General features: G+C 54.3%; 1 protein-coding gene across 2 annotated transcripts in view; it reads right to left on the reverse strand.

Moving 5' to 3' along the window:
• The window catches only part of LOC139262014 (complement component C7-like), a 174,788-nt gene that overhangs the window by 21,141 nt on the left and 137,165 nt on the right, over window positions 1–16,482 (reverse strand). For both annotated transcript variants that reach the window (XM_070877187.1, XM_070877182.1), the window contains exon 11: window positions 5,296–5,527. In XM_070877187.1, coding sequence (XP_070733288.1) covers window positions 5,296–5,527 — 232 coding nt within the window. The remainder of the gene's footprint in view (window positions 1–5,295; window positions 5,528–16,482) is intronic.

Consider the following 16,482-nt stretch of genomic DNA (forward strand, 5'->3'; position numbering starts at 1 on the left):
TGTGTTTCATGCCCAAGGACTCCAAATTCTCTTCATACTGCAGCACTTTGCAATTTTTCTCCATTTAAATTATAATTTTCTTTTCTATTATATCTTCTAAAGTAGATAACCTCACATTTTCCCACATTATACTCCATCTGCCAAATTTTTGTCCACTTTTAGCCCTCCTCACAATTTGTTTCCCACCCATCCTTGTATCATCACCAAACTTGGCTACATTACACTCGGTCCCTTCATCCAAGTCACTAATATAGGTTGGAAATAGTTGAGGCCACAGCATTAATCCCTGCAGCACCCCACTAGTTACTGTTTGCCAACCGGAAAATGACCCATTTATCCCGACTCTCTGTTCTCTGTTGGTTAGCCAATACTCTATCCATGCTAATATATTACCCGCAACCCCATGAGATTTCTTCTTGAGCAGTAACCTCTTATGTGGCAGCTTTTCGAATGCCTTCTGGAAATCCAAATACACGACATCCACTGGTTCCCCCTTATCCACCCTGCTCATTACATCCTCAAAGAACTCCAACAAATTTATCAAACATGATTTCCCTTTCATCAAACCACGCTGACTCTGCCTGATTGAATCATGATTTTTTTTATGTCCACCTGAGAGAGAGCAGACAGGGCCTCACTTTAACGTCTCATCCGAAAGACGGCACCTCCAACAGTGCAGCACTCCCTCAGTACTGCCCCTCCAACAGTGCAGCACTCCCTCAGTACTGCCCTCCGATAGTGCAGTACTCCCTCAGTACTGGCCCTCCGACAGTGCAGCGCTCCCTCAGTACTACCCCTCCGACAGTGCGGCACTCCCTCAGTACAGCCCCTCCGACAGTGCAGCACTCCCTCAGTACTGCCGCTCTGACAGTGCAGCACTCCCTCAGTACTGCCCCTCCGACAGTGCAGCAATCCCTCAGTACTGCCCCTCTGACAGTGCAGCACTCCCTCAGTACTGCCCTCCGACAGTGCAGCACTCCCTCAGTACTGCCCCTCCGACAGTGCAGCACTCCCTCAGTACTGCCCCTCCGACAGTGCAGCACTCCCTCAGTACTGCCCTCCGACAGTGCAGCACTCCCTCAGTACTGCCCCTCCGAAAGTGCGGTGCTCCCTCAGTACTGCACTGGAATGTCAGACGAAATTTTTTTGTGCTCCAGTCTCTGGCGTGAGACTTGAACCCAGAACCTTCTGACTCAGAGACAAGAGTGCTACCTACTGGTAGAGGGAGTCCAGAACAAGGGGGCTCAATCTGAAAATTGGAGCACAGCCGTCTAAGGGTGATGTCACGAAGCACTTTTGCACACACAGGGTAGTGTAAATCTAAGATTCCCTCACCCGAAAGGCAGTGGATGCTCGGGGTCAATTGGAGCTTTCAAGATTGATCGATAGATTTTGGTTGGATAAGGGTATCGGGAATATGGAACGAAGGTGGGTAAATGGAGTCGAGCTACAGATCAAACATGAAGTCACTGAATGGCGGGACAGGACCGAGAGGCTGAATGGCCTCCTGTGTTCTCAGGCGCTTTTCGAAGCGAGTGATCTGACTGAACACAGGAGTGACTTCCCGAGAAACTGAGAAACACTCAGTATTAAACTGGTGCTGTATCTGACCTGACGGTGACCCTGGGTGCAAGAAAGATTGACAAGGATGATCCAAGAAATGCGAGAGTTCACCTTTCCGGAAAGGACGAACAGGCTGGGCCTCACGCTGAGGGGTGAACTAATTGAGGTCTTTAAAATTAGTTTGATAGAGCGGATACAGAGAGAATGGGGTCAAGTTTCGGGCTGCACCTAGAATGGCGCAGCCCCGTGAGCCGCGCCTGATTTCCACGCTCAAAACCGCGCCGAAAACGTACCTCGGTATTCTCCACTCCCTCAGGTCGATCCAGGCCCTCGGCACAGCGCAACACGAGCTGTGGGGGGCGGAGCCAGGTCCCTGCGCTGAAAACAGTGCCGAGTGCTCTGCACATGCGCGCTACAGTGTGCGCGCATGTGCAATAGCTCCAGGAGCCCAAATCTGTATGGGATGGGCCCGAAGCACGCCGCCCCTAGCCCTGGCCCAATGGGCTCACTGGGGCGGTGAAGATTGGACTGCACCTCCCTCCTCCAGCTCCTGCTCTGGCTGTGGCTCCGGTTCCCCCCCGCCCGGTTCAGCTCATGTTCCCTCTGGCTCTCTCTTGCTCCGCCCCCCCCACCGCCTCCAGCTCCCCCTCCACTGGCATCTGCGCCCCCCCCCCCTTCAGCTCCCACTCCGCTGCCCCGCCCCCACCCCTCCAGCTCCCGCTCCGCTGCCTGCCGCTCCCGCCCCCCACACCCAGCTCCCGCTCCACTGGCATCTGCGCGCCCCCCCTTCAGCTCCCGCTCCGCTGCCCCCCCCCCTCCACAACTCCAGCTCCGCTGCCTGCCGTTCCCCCACCTCCCCAGCTCACGCTCCGCTGCCATCTGCGCCCCCCTCCCCCCTACTCCAGCTCCCGCTCCGCTCCGCTCCGGCTCCCCCGACCGCCCTCCCTTCAAGTCTAGTCCGCTCCCTCTTCCTTCGGCGGGGCCTGCCCACCCGGCATCTTGCTGGGGGCGGGCCCCACCCGAAGTCTTCGGCCCAGCTTCCTCACGTCGGCTGGGCCTGTTCAGCCTCCTCCCCCCTCCCTCCTCTCCCCCCTCCTCCTCCTCCCCCCTCCCTCCTCTCCCCCCTCCTCCTCCTCCCCCCTCCCTCCCTCCCTCCCCTCCACCTCTCCCCCTCCTCTCTCCTCTCCCCCCTCTCTCCTCTCCCCCCTCCTCTCTCCTCTCCCCCTCTCTCCTCTCCCCCCCTCCTCTCTCCCCCTCCTCTCTCCTCTCCCCCCTCTCTCCTCTCCCCCCTCCTCTCTCCTCTCCCCCTCTCTCCTCTCCCCCCCTCCTCTCTCCTCTCCCCCTCTCTCCTCTCCCCCCTCCTCTCTCCTCTCCCCTCTCTCCTCTCCCCCCTCTCCCCCTCTCCTCTCTCCTCTCCCCCCTCTCTCCTCTCCCCCCATCCTCTCTCCTCTCCCCCCCTCCTCTCTCCTCTCCCCCCTCTCTCCTCTCCCCCCTCTCTCCTCTCCCCCCTCCTCTCTCCTCTCCCCCTCTCTCCTCTCCCCCCCTCCTCTCTCCCCCTCCTCTCTCCTCTCCCCCCTCTCTCCTCTCCCCCCTCCTCTCTCCTCTCCCCCTCTCTCCTCTCCCCCCCTCCTCTCTCCTCTCCCCCTCTCTCCTCTCCCCCCTCCTCTCTCCTCTCCCCTCTCTCCTCTCCCCCCTCTCCCCCTCTCCTCTCTCCTCTCCCCCCTCTCTCCTCTCCCCCCATCCTCTCTCCTCTCAACCCCTCCTCTCTCCTCTCTCCCCACTCTCTCCTCCCCCCCTCCCTCCCTCCTCCCCTTCCTCTCTCCCTCCCTCCCTCCCCTCCTCTCCTCTCCCGCCCTCCCCTCTCCTCTCCTCTCCCTTCTCTCCCTCCCTCTCCTCTCCTCTCCCCCTCCTCTTCCCCCCTCCCTCCCTCCATCCCCTCCTCCTCCCCCTCATTCTCCTCCCCTCTCCCCTCTCTGTCAGAAACACACTGACACTGACAGACAGAGAGAGCCACACACTGGGAGGGGCCCGTCCCAGCACACTGTTGGAGGGCTCTCGGTGAGTAGAAACGTAATTTTTTATTTATTGATTTAAAAAAAATTTTAATTTTTAATTTTTTAATTTTTTTGATTGATTTATTGGTTGATTTATTGATTTATTTATCATTTATTATTGATGATGGCTCTTTATTTGTAAAAGTGAAGTGTTTAATGTTTGTAAACTTCCCTTTCCCCCCCCCCATCTCTCTTCCCTATGCCTGATTTTTAAGTGTCGGCAAGGTTTTTCTGAGCGTTACAAAAATTTACACTTACTAAGTTAGTTTGGAGTAAGTTTTCACTGCCTAAACTTTCAAAACAGGCGTAAGTGTCCGGACACGCCCCCTTTTGAAAAAAAAAATCTGTTCCAAACTGAAACTGTTCTGACTGACTAGAACTGCAGCAAACTAAATGTCGCGAATTGCAATTTCTAAGATGCTCCATTCTAAACCAGTTGCTCCAAAAAAATAGGAGCAACTCAGGCCGAAACTTGACCCCATTGTTTCCACTTGTGGGGAAGAGCATAACTAGAGGCCATCAATATAAGATAGACCCCAAGAAATCCAATCGGGAATTCAGGAGAAACTTCTTTACCCAGAGAGCAGTGAGAATGTGGAACTCGTTGCCACAGGGAGTGGTTGAAGCGAATAGTATCGATATATTTAAGGGAGGCTAGACAAGCATATGAGAAGATAAGAACATAAGAAATAAGAGCAGGAGTAGGCCATACGGCCCCTCGAGCCTGCTCCACCATTTAATACGATCATGGCTGATCCGATCATGGACTCAGCTCCACTTCCCTGCCCGCTCCCCATAACCCCTTATTCCCTTATCGGTTAAGAAACTGTCTATCTCTGTCTTAAATCTACTCAATATCCCGGCTTCCACAGCTCTCTGAGGCAGCGAATTCCACAGATTTACAACCCTCTGAGGGAAGAAATTCCTCCTCATCTCAGTTTTAAATGGGCGGCCCCTTATTCTAAGATCATGCCCTCTAGTTCTAGTCTCCCCCATCAGTGGAAACATCCTCTCTGCATCCACCTTGTCAAACCCCCTCATAATCTGATACGTTTCGATAAGATCACCTCTCATTCTTCTGAATTCCAATAGTAGAGGCCCAACCTACTCAACCTTTCCTCATAAGTCAACCCCCTCATCTCCGGAATCAACCGAGTAAACCTTCTCTGAACTGCCTCCAAAGCAAGTATATCCTTTCGTAAATATGGAACCCAAAACTGCACGCAGTATTCCAGGTGTGACCTCACCAATACCCTGTATAGTTGTAGCAAGACAGTAGAGGGAGAAGGGAATAGAGGGTTATGCTGACAGAGTTGGATGAGGAAAGACGGGAGGAGGCTCGAGTGGAGCAGAAACGGCAGCATGGACTAGTTGGGCTGAATATTGTCTGTAATCCGAAGAAAGCGGAAGAGTTACTTTGGCCGCACTAACATCCCTCTGCCCTGTTATAGAGAGACAATTTAGAAGACAAGCGCAGGCAGCGGAAGGAGCGTGCGGCAAACCAGTCCCACCCACCCTTTCCTTCAACCACTGTCTGCCCCACCTGTGACAGGGACTGTGGCTCTCGTACTGGACTGTTCAGCCACCTAAGGACTCATTCTAAGAGTGGAAGCAAGTCTTCCTCGATTCCGAGGGGCTGCCTATGATGAAATATCGAGAGAGTTTAACAATGTGTTACCGCTGTCGGGCTCCTGGGCGAGGGCACCTCTCTCACAGGCTACCCCGAATGTGTAGGGCTTGCAGAGACACAGGCACTCTGTGCCAATCACCACCGCCTGGCCGTTATTGTGGCAGGGCCGACACCTGCAGGGGTGCAGCTGATCGACGTAGTCCTCGATCGCTCGTCGCAGGTAGTGCCGCTTGACCCCGGCGCATGGCACGTCCTTCACCAGCTCGTGGAGCGGCGCCAGCTAGAACCAGAGAGGCCCAAAATATCAGTAACCAGAGAGACCGAGGGCCGCAGGCACTGCCCCCCACACGGTTACCCCAATGGGCCGCGAGAGAAAAGAAAGACTTGGATTTGTATGCCGCTTTTCACGACCATCGGACGTCCCAAAGCGCCTCACAGCTGAAGTACTTTTGGAGTGCAGTCAGTGTTGCAATGTGGGAAATGCGGCAGCCAATTTGTGCACAGCAAGCTCCAACAAACAGCAATGTGATAATTACCAGATAATCTGTTTTAGTGATGTTGATTGAGGGATAAATATTGGCCCCAGGGCACCAAGGATAATTCCCCTGCTCTTCGAAATAGTGCCGTGGAATCTTTTACGGCCACCTGAGAGGGCAGATATTTATCCCTCAACAAACATCAGATGATCTGCTCATTATCAAATTATCCTCCTCTGCCACCCACCTCCCCCGCACGCTAGTGACAGCCAGATCCCGGGAATGGATTAAAAAAAAAACAATGTCATGCCCGCTGAGATCGCAACTTTGCTGCACACGTGGAGGGCCAATTAAATATGTTAATCAGCCGGTCTACACTACCTCCACCCCTGGGCTTTCTCAATCACATGCCCCGAGTCTGGAACCCCCGAGTCTGGAACCTCCCATCCCCCGAGTCTGGAACCCCCGAGTCTGGAACCTCCCATCCCCCGAGTCTGGACCCCCCCAAGTCTGGAACCTCCCATCCCCAAGTCTGGAACCTCCCATCCCCCGAGTCTGGAACCTCCCACCCCATGAGTCTGGAACCTCCCATCCCCCGAGTCTGGAACCTCCCATCCCCCGAGTCTAGAACCTCCCACCCCCCGAGTCTGGAACCTCCCATCCCCTGAGTCTGGAACCTCCCATCCCCCGAGTCTGGAACCTCCCATCCCCCGAGTCTGGAACCTCCCATCCCCCGAGTCTGGAACCTCCCACCCCCTGAGTCGGGAACCTCCCATCCTCCGAGGTTGGAACTGCCCATCCCCGAGTCTGGAACTGCTCATCCCCCGAGTCTGGAACCTCCCATCCCCCGAGTCTGGAACTGTCCATCCCCTGAGTCTGGAACTGCCCATCACCCTCGGCTGGAACCTCCCATCCCCCCGAGTCTGGAACCTCCCATCCCTCAAGTCTGGAACCTCCCATCCCTCGAGTCTGGAACCTCCCATCCCCCGAGTCTGGAATCTCACATCCCCCGAGTCTGGAACCTCCCACTCCCTGAGTCTGGAACCTCCCATCCCCCGAGTCTGCAACCTCCCATCCCCCGAGTCTGGAATCTCACATCCCCTGAGTCTGGAACCTCCCATCCATCGAGTCTGGAACCCCCCGAGTCTGGAACCGCCCATCCCCCGAGTTTGGAACCTCCCATCCCCCGAGTCTGGAACCTCCCATCCCCGAGTCTGGAACCTCCCATCCCCCGAGTCTGGAACCCCCGAATCTGGAACCTCCCATCCCCCGAGTCTGGAACCTCCCATCCCCCGAGTCTGGAACTTCCCATCCGCAGAGCCTGGAATCTCCCATCCCCGAGTCCAGAACCTCTTATCCCAGGATTGCTACTGCCCAGTTTTCCAGTGTCACCAGTCAGAGAGACTGTCCGCATCAACTAACTAGATATGGAAGGGGTCCCATGGGGAGACTCTCTCTATGGAAGGAGTCCCATGGGGAGACTCTCTCTATGGAAGGGGTCCCATGGAGAGACTCTATGGAATGGGTCCCATGAGGAGACACTCTCTCTATGGAAAGGGGTCCTATGGGGAGACTCTCTATGGAAGGTGTCCCATTGGAAGACTCTCTCTATGGAAGGGGTCCCATGGGGAAATTCTCTATGGAAGGTGCCCCATGGGAGACTCTCTCTATGGAATGGGTCCCATGGGGAAACTCTCTATAGAAGGGGTCCCATGGGGAGACTCTCTCTATGGAAGGGGTCCCATGGGGAATCTCTCTATGGAAGGGGTCCCATGGGGAGACTCTCTCTATGGAAGGTGTCCCATGGGGAGACTCTCTCTATGGAAGGTGTCCCATGGGGAGACTCTCTCTATGGAAGTGGTCCCATGGGGAGACTCTCTCTATGGAAGGTGTTACATGGGGAGATTCTCTCTATGGAAGGTGCCCCATGGGGAGACTCTATGGAATGGGTCCCATGGGGAAACACTCTCTCTCTATGGAAGGGGTCCTATGGGGAGACTCTCCCTATTGAATGTGACCCATGGGAAGAATCTCTCTATGGAATGGGTCCCATGGGGAGACTCTCTATCTATGGAAAGGAGTCCTATGGGGAGACTCTCTATGGAAGGTGTCCCATGGGGAGACTCTCTCTATGGAAGGGGTCCCATGGGAAGACTCTCTCTATGGAAGAGGACCCATGGGGAGAATCTCTATGGAAGGGGTCCCATGGGGAGCCACTCTCTATGGAAGGTGACAATGGGGAGACTCGCTATTGAAGGGGTCCCATGGGGAGTCTCTCTATGGAAGGGGTCCCATGGGGAGACTCTCTATGGAAGGTGTCCCATGGTGAGACTCTCTCTACGGAAGGTGTCCCATGGGGAGACTCTCTCTATGGAAGATGTCCCATGGGGAGACTCTCTTTAGAAGGTGACCCATGGGGAGACTCTCTCTTATGGATGGGGTCTAATGGGGAGACTTGCACTACGGAAGATGTCCCATATGGAGACTCTGTCTATGGAAGGGGTCCAATGGGGAGTCTCTCTCAATGGAAGGTGTCCAATATGGAAACTCTCTCTATGGGAGGGGTCCCATGGGGATACTCTCTATGGAAGGGGTCCCATGGGGAATCTCTCTCAATGGAAGGTGTCCCATATGGAGACTCTCTCTATGGAAGGGGTCCCATGGGGAGACTCTCTATAGAAGGGGTCCCATGGGGAGACTCTCTATGAAAGGGGTCCCATGGAGAGACACTATCTATGGAAGGTGACAATGGGGAGACTCTCTTTGGAAGGGGTCCCATGGGGAGATTCTCTCTATGGAAGGTGCCCCATGGGGAGACTCTCTCTATGGAAGATGTCCCATGGGGAGGCACTCTTTAGAAGGTGACCCATGGGGAGACTCTCTCTATGGAAGGGGTCTAATGGGGAGACTCTCTCTATGGAAGGGGTCCCATGGGGAGTCTCTCTCAATGGAAGGTGTCCCATATGGAGACTCTCTCTATGGAAGGGCTCCCATGGGGAGCCTCTCTATGGAAGAGGTGCCATGGGGAGACTCTCTATGGAAAGGGTCCCATGGGGAGACACTATCTATGGAAGGTGACAATGGGGAGACTCTCTATGGAAGGGGTCCCATGGGGAAATTCTCTATGGAAGGTGCCCCATGGGAGACTCTCTCTATGGAATGGGTCCCATGGGGAAACTCTCTATAGAAGGGGTCCCATGGGGAGACTCTCTCTATGGAAGGGGTCCCATGGGGAATCTCTCTATGGAAGGGGTCCCATGGGGAGACTCTCTCTATGGAAGGTGTCCCATGGGGAGACTCTCTCTATGGAAGGTGTCCCATGGGGAGACTCTCTCTATGGAAGTGGTCCCATGGGGAGACTCTCTCTATGGAAGGTGTTACATGGGGAGATTCTCTCTATGGAAGGTGCCCCATGGGGAGACTCTATGGAATGGGTCCCATGGGGAAACACTCTCTCTCTATGGAAGGGGTCCTATGGGGAGACTCTCCCTATTGAATGTGACCCATGGGAAGAATCTCTCTATGGAATGGGTCCCATGGGGAGACTCTCTATCTATGGAAAGGAGTCCTATGGGGAGACTCTCTATGGAAGGTGTCCCATGGGGAGACTCTCTCTATGGAAGGGGTCCCATGGGGAGATTCTCTATGGAAGGTGCCCCATGGGGAGACTCTCTCTATGGAAGGTGCCCCATGGGGAGACTCTCTCTATGGAAGAGGACCCATGGGGAGAATCTCTATGGAAGGGGTCCCATGGGGAGCCACTCTCTATGGAAGGTGACAATGGGGAGACTCGCTATTGAAGGGGTCCCATGGGGAGTCTCTCTATGGAAGGGGTCCCATGGGGAGACTCTCTATGGAAGGTGTCCCATGGGGAGACTCTCTCTACGGAAGGTGTCCCATGGGGAGACTCTCTCTATGGAAGATGTCCCATGGGGAGACTCTCTTTAGAAGGTGACCCATGGGGAGACTCTCTCTATGGATGGGGTCTAATGGGGAGACTTGCACTACGGAAGATGTCCCATATGGAGACTCTGTCTATGGAAGGGGTCCAATGGGGAGTCTCTCTCAATGGAAGGTGTCCCATATGGAAACTCTCTCTATGGGAGGGGTCCCATGGGGATACTCTCTATGGAAGGGGTCCCATGGGGAATCTCTCTCAATGGAAGGTGTCGCATATGGAGACTCTCTCTATGGAAGGGCTCCTATGGGGAGTCTCTCTATGGAAGGGGTCCCATGGGGAGACTCTCTATAGAAGGGGTCCCATGGGGAGACTCTCTATGAAAGGGGTCCCATGGAGAGACACTATCTATGGAAGGTGACAATGGGGAGACTCTCTTTGGAAGGGGTCCCATGGGGAGACTCTCTCTATGGAAGGTGTCCCATTGGGAGACTCTCTCTATGGAAGATGTCCCATGGGAGGACTCTCTTTAGAAGGTGACCGATGGGGAGACTCTCTCTATGAGAGCGGTCCCATGGGGAGACTTGCTCTATGGATGGTGTCCAATGGGGAGCCTCTCTATGGAAGCAGTCCCATGAGGAGACTCTCTCTATGGAAGATGTCCCATGAGGAGTCTCTCTCAATGGAAGGTGTCCCATGGGGAGATTCTCTCTATGGAAGGTGCCCCATGAGGAGACTCTCTCTATGGAAGATGTCCCATGGGGAGACTCTCTTTAGAAGGTGACCCATGGGGAGACTCTCTCTTATGGATGGGGTCTAATGGGGAGACTTGCACTACGGAAGATGTCCCATATGGAGACTCTGTCTATGGAAGGGGTCCAATGGGGAGTCTCTCTCAATGGAAGGTGTCCCATATGGAAACTCTCTCTATGGGAGGGGTCCCATGGGGAGACTCTCTATGGAAGGGGTCCCATGGGGAATCTCTCTCAATGGAAGGTGTCCCATATGGAGACTCTCTCTATGGAAGGGCTCCTATGGGGAGTCTCTCTATGGAAGGGGTCCCATGGGGAGACTCTCTATAGAAGGGGTCCCATGGGGAGACTCTCTATGAAAGGGGTCCCATGGAGAGACACTATCTATGGAAGGTGACAATGGGGAGACTCTCTTTGGAAGGGGTCCCATGGGGAGACTCTCTCTATGGAAGGTGTCCCATTGGGAGACTCTCTCTATGGAAGATGTCCCATGGGAGGACTCTCTTTAGAAGGTGACCGATGGGGAGACTCTCTCTATGAGAGCGGTCCCATGGGGAGACTTGCTCTATGGATGGTGTCCAATGGGGAGCCTCTCTATGGAAGCAGTCCCATGAGGAGACTCTCTCTATGGAAGATGTCCCATGAGGAGTCTCTCTCAATGGAAGGTGTCCCATGGGGAGATTCTCTCTATGGAAGGTGCCCCATGGGGAGACTCTCTCTATGGAAGATGTCCCATGGGGAGGCACTCTTTAGAAGGTGACCCATGGGGAGACTCTCTCTATGGAAGGGGTCTAATGGGGAGACTCTCTCTATGGAAGGGGTCCCATGGGGAGTCTCTCTCAATGGAAGGTGTCCCATATGGAGACTCTCTCTATGGAAGGGCTCCCATGGGGAGCCTCTCTATGGAAGAGGTGCCATGGGGAGACTCTCTATGGAAAGGGTCCCATGGGGAGACACTATCTATGGAAGGTGACAATGGGGAGACTCTCTATGGAAGGGGTCCCATGGGGAAATTCTCTATGGAAGGTGCCCCATGGGAGACTCTCTCTATGGAATGGGTCCCATGGGGAAACTCTCTATAGAAGGGGTCCCATGGGGAGACTCTCTCTATGGAAGGGGTCCCATGGGGAATCTCTCTATGGAAGGGGTCCCATGGGGAGACTCTCTCTATGGAAGGTGTCCCATGGGGAGACTCTCTCTATGGAAGGTGTCCCATGGGGAGACTCTCTCTATGGAAGTGGTCCCATGGGGAGACTCTCTCTATGGAAGGTGTTACATGGGGAGATTCTCTCTATGGAAGGTGCCCCATGGGGAGACTCTATGGAATGGGTCCCATGGGGAAACACTCTCTCTCTATGGAAGGGGTCCTATGGGGAGACTCTCCCTATTGAATGTGACCCATGGGAAGAATCTCTCTATGGAATGGGTCCCATGGGGAGACTCTCTATCTATGGAAAGGAGTCCTATGGGGAGACTCTCTATGGAAGGTGTCCCATGGGGAGACTCTCTCTATGGAAGGGGTCCCATGGGGAGATTCTCTATGGAAGGTGCCCCATGGGGAGACTCTCTCTATGGAAGGTGCCCCATGGGGAGACTCTCTCTATGGAAGAGGACCCATGGGGAGAATCTCTATGGAAGGGGTCCCATGGGGAGCCACTCTCTATGGAAGGTGACAATGGGGAGACTCGCTATTGAAGGGGTCCCATGGGGAGTCTCTCTATGGAAGGGGTCCCATGGGGAGACTCTCTATGGAAGGTGTCCCATGGGGAGACTCTCTCTACGGAAGGTGTCCCATGGGGAGACTCTCTCTATGGAAGATGTCCCATGGGGAGACTCTCTTTAGAAGGTGACCCATGGGGAGACTCTCTCTATGGATGGGGTCTAATGGGGAGACTTGCACTACGGAAGATGTCCCATATGGAGACTCTGTCTATGGAAGGGGTCCAATGGGGAGTCTCTCTCAATGGAAGGTGTCCCATATGGAAACTCTCTCTATGGGAGGGGTCCCATGGGGAGACTCTCTATGGAAGGGGTCCCATGGGGAATCTCTCTCAATGGAAGGTGTCGCATATGGAGACTCTCTCTATGGAAGGGCTCCTATGGGGAGTCTCTCTATGGAAGGGGTCCCATGGGGAGACTCTCTATAGAAGGGGTCCCATGGGGAGACTCTCTATGAAAGGGGTCCCATGGAGAGACACTATCTATGGAAGGTGACAATGGGGAGACTCTCTTTGGAAGGGGTCCCATGGGGAGACTCTCTCTATGGAAGGTGTCCCATTGGGAGACTCTCTCTATGGAAGATGTCCCATGGGAGGACTCTCTTTAGAAGGTGACCGATGGGGAGACTCTCTCTATGAGAGCGGTCCCATGGGGAGACTTGCTCTATGGATGGTGTCCAATGGGGAGCCTCTCTATGGAAGATGTCCCATGAGGAGTCTCTCTCAATGGAAGGTGTCCCATGGGGAGATTCTCTCTATGGAAGGTGCCCCATGAGGAGACTCTCTCTATGGAAGATGTCCCATGGGGAGGCACTCTTTAGAAGGTGACCCATGGGGAGACTCTCTCTATGGAAGGGGTCTAATGGGGAGACTCTCTCTATGGAAGGGGTCCCATGGGGAGTCTCTCTCAATGGAAGGTGTCCCATATGGAGACTCTCTCTATGGAAGGGCTCCCATGGGGAGCCTCTCTATGGAAGAGGTGCCATGGGGAGACTCTCTATGGAAAGGGTCCCATGGGGAGACACTATCTATGGAAGGTGACAATGGGGAGACTCTCTATGGAAGGGGTCCCATGGTGAGACTCTCTCTACAGAAGGTGTCCCATGGGGAGACTCTGTCTATAGAAGGTGTCCCATGGGGAGAATCTCTCTATGGAATGGGTCCCATGGGGAGACTCTCTCTCTATGGAAAGGGGTCTTAAGGGGAGACTCTCTATGGAAGGTGTCCCATGGGAAGACTCTCTCTATGGAAGGTGTCTCATGGGGAGACTCTCTCTATGGAATGGGTTCCATGGGGAGACTCTCTATAGAAGGGGTCCCATGGGGAGACTCTCTATGGAAGGGGTCCCATGGACAGACACTATCTATGGAAGGTGACCGATGGGGAGACTCTCTCTATGAGAGCGGTCCCATGGGGAGACTTGCTCTATGGATGGTGTCCCATGGGGAGCCTCTCTATGGAAGATGTCCCATGAGGAGACTCTATCTATGGAAGATGTCCCATGGGGAGACTCTCTCTAAGGAAGGGGTCTAATGGGGAGACTCGCACTATGGAAGGGGTCCCATGGGGAGCCTCTCTATAGAAGGGGTCCCATGGGGAGACTCTCTCTATGGAAGATGTCCCATGGGGAGACTCTCTATGAAAGGTGTCTCACGGGGAGACTCTCTCTATGGAATGGGTTCCATTGGAAAACTATTTATGGAAGGTGTCCAATGGGGAAACTCTATGGAAGATGTCCCATGGGGAGTCTCTCTATGGAAGCGGTCCCATGGGGAGTCTCTTTATGGAAGGTGACAATGGGGAGACTCTCTATGGAAGGGGTCCCATGGGGAGACACTCTATGGAAGGGGTCCCATGGGGAGAATCTCTCAATGGAAGGTCCAACGGGGACACTCTCTATAGAACGGGTCCCATGAGGAGACTCTCTATGGAAGGGGTCCCATGGTGAGTCTCTCTCTATGGAAGGTGTCCCATATGGAGACGCTCTCTATGGAAGGGGTCCCATGGGGAGACTCTCTCTATGGAAGGGGTCCCATGGGGAGACTCTCTCTATGGAAGGTGCCCCATGGGGAGACTCTCTCTATGGAAGGTGCCCCATGGGGAGACTCTCTCCATGGAAGGTGTCCCATGGGGAGACTCTCTATGGAAGCGGTCCCATGGGGAGACTCTCTATGGAAGGGGTCCCATGGTGAGTCTCTCTCTATGGAAGGTGTCCCATATGGAGACGCTCTCTATGGAAGGGGTCCCATGGGGAGACTCTCTCTATGGAAGGGGTCCCATGGGGAGACTCTCTCTTTGGAAGGGGTCCCATGCGGAGAGTCTCTTTATGGAAGGTGTCCTATGGGGAGACTCACTCTATGGAAGGGGACCAATGGGGAGACTCTCTCTATGGAAGATGTCCCATGGGGAGGCTCTCTTCAGAAGGTGACCCATGAGGAGACTCTCTCTAAGGAAGGGGTCCCATAGTGAGTCTCTCTCTATGGAAGGGGTCCCATGGGGAGACTCTCTCTATGGAAGGTGCCCCATGGGGAGACTCTCTCTATGGAAGGTGCCCCATGGGGAGACTCTCTCCATGGAAGGTGTCCCATGGGGAGACTCTCTATGGAAGCGGTCCCATGGGGAGTCTCTCTATGGAAGGGGTCCCATGTGCAGACTCTCTCTATGGAAGGTCCAACGGGGACACTCTCTATAGAACGGGTCCCATGAGGAGACTCTCTATGGAAGGGATCCCATGGTGAGTCTCTCTCTATGGAAGGTGTCCCATATGGAGACGCTCTCTATGGAAGGGGTCCCATGGGGAGACTCTCTCTATGGAAGGGGTCCCATGGGGAGACTCTCTCTTTGGAAGGGGTCCCATGCGGAGAGTCTCTTTATGGAAGGTGTCCTATGGGGAGACTCACTCTATGGAAGGGGACCCATGGGGAGACTCTCTCTATGGAAGATGTCCCATGGGAAGGCTCTCTTCAGAAGGTGACCCATGAGGAGACTCTCTCTAAGGAAGGGGTCTAATGGGGAGACTCGCTCTATGGAAGGGGTCCCATGGGGAGCCTCTCTATGGAAGGGGTCCCATGGGGAGACTCTCTCTATGGAAGATGTCCCATGGGGAGACTCTCTATGAAAGGTGTCTCATGGGGAGACTCTCTCTATGGAATGGGTTCCATGGGAAAACTATTTATGGAAGGTGTCCAATGGGGAAACTCTATGGAAGATGTCCCATGGGGAGTCTCTCTATGGAAGCGGTCCCATGGGGAGTCTCTTTATGGAAGGGGTCCCATGGGGAGACACTCTCTATGGAAGGTGACAATGGGGAGACTCACTCTATGGAAGGTGCACCTTGGGGAGACTCTCTCCATGGAAGGTGTCCCATATGGAGACTCTCTCTATGGAAGGGGTCCCTTGGGGAGACACTCTATGGAAGGGGTCCCATGGGGAGAGTCTTTCTATGGAAGGTGTCCCATATGGAGACTGTCTCTATGAAAGGGGTCTCATGGGGAGACTCTCTCGATGGAAGGGGTCCCATGCCGAGACTCTCTCTATGGAAGGTGTCCCATGGGGAGACTCTCTTCCTTCAAGGTAACCCATGGGGAGACTCTCTCTATGGAAGGTGTCTCATGGGGAGACTCTCTCTATGGAAGAGGTCACATGCCGAGACTCTCTCTATGGAAGGTGTCCCATGGGGAGACTCTCTCTATGGAAGGTGTCCCATGGGGAGACTCTCTCTATGGAAGGGGTCCCATGGGGAGACTCTCTCTATGGAAGGTGTCCCATGGGGAGACTCTCTCTATGGAAGGGGTCCCATGGGGAGACACTCTATGTAAGGGGTCCCATGGGGAGAATCTCTCAATGGAAGGACCCATGGGGAGTCTCTATGGAACGGGTACCATGGGCATTCTCTCTCTATGGAAGGTCCCACGGGGAGACTCTCTATAGAAGGGGTCCCATGAGGAGACTCTCTATGGAAGGGGTCCCATGGTGAGTCTCTCTCAATGGAAGGTGTCCCATATGGAAACTCTCTCTATGGGAGTGGGGCCCATTGGGAGACTCTCTATGGAAGGGGTCCCATGGTGAGTCTCTCTCAATGGAAGGTGTCCCATATGGAGACTCTCTCTATGGAAGGGGTCCCATGGGGAGACTCTCTCTATGGAAGATGTCCCATGGGGAGACTCTCTTTAGAAGGTGACCCATGGGGAGACTCTCTCTATGGATGGGGTCTAATGGGGAGACTTGCACTACGGAAGATGTCCCATATGGAGACTCTGTCTATGGAAGGGGTCCAATGGGGAGTCTCTCTCAATGGAAGGTGTCCCATATGGAAACTCTCTCTATGGGAGGGGTCCCATGGGGATACTCTCTATGGAAGGGGTCCCATGGGGAATCTCTCTCAATGGAAG

The sequence above is a fragment of the Pristiophorus japonicus genome, chromosome 1 (assembly GCF_044704955.1).
Source record: "Pristiophorus japonicus isolate sPriJap1 chromosome 1, sPriJap1.hap1, whole genome shotgun sequence".
Lineage (NCBI taxonomy): Eukaryota > Metazoa > Chordata > Chondrichthyes > Pristiophoridae > Pristiophorus > Pristiophorus japonicus.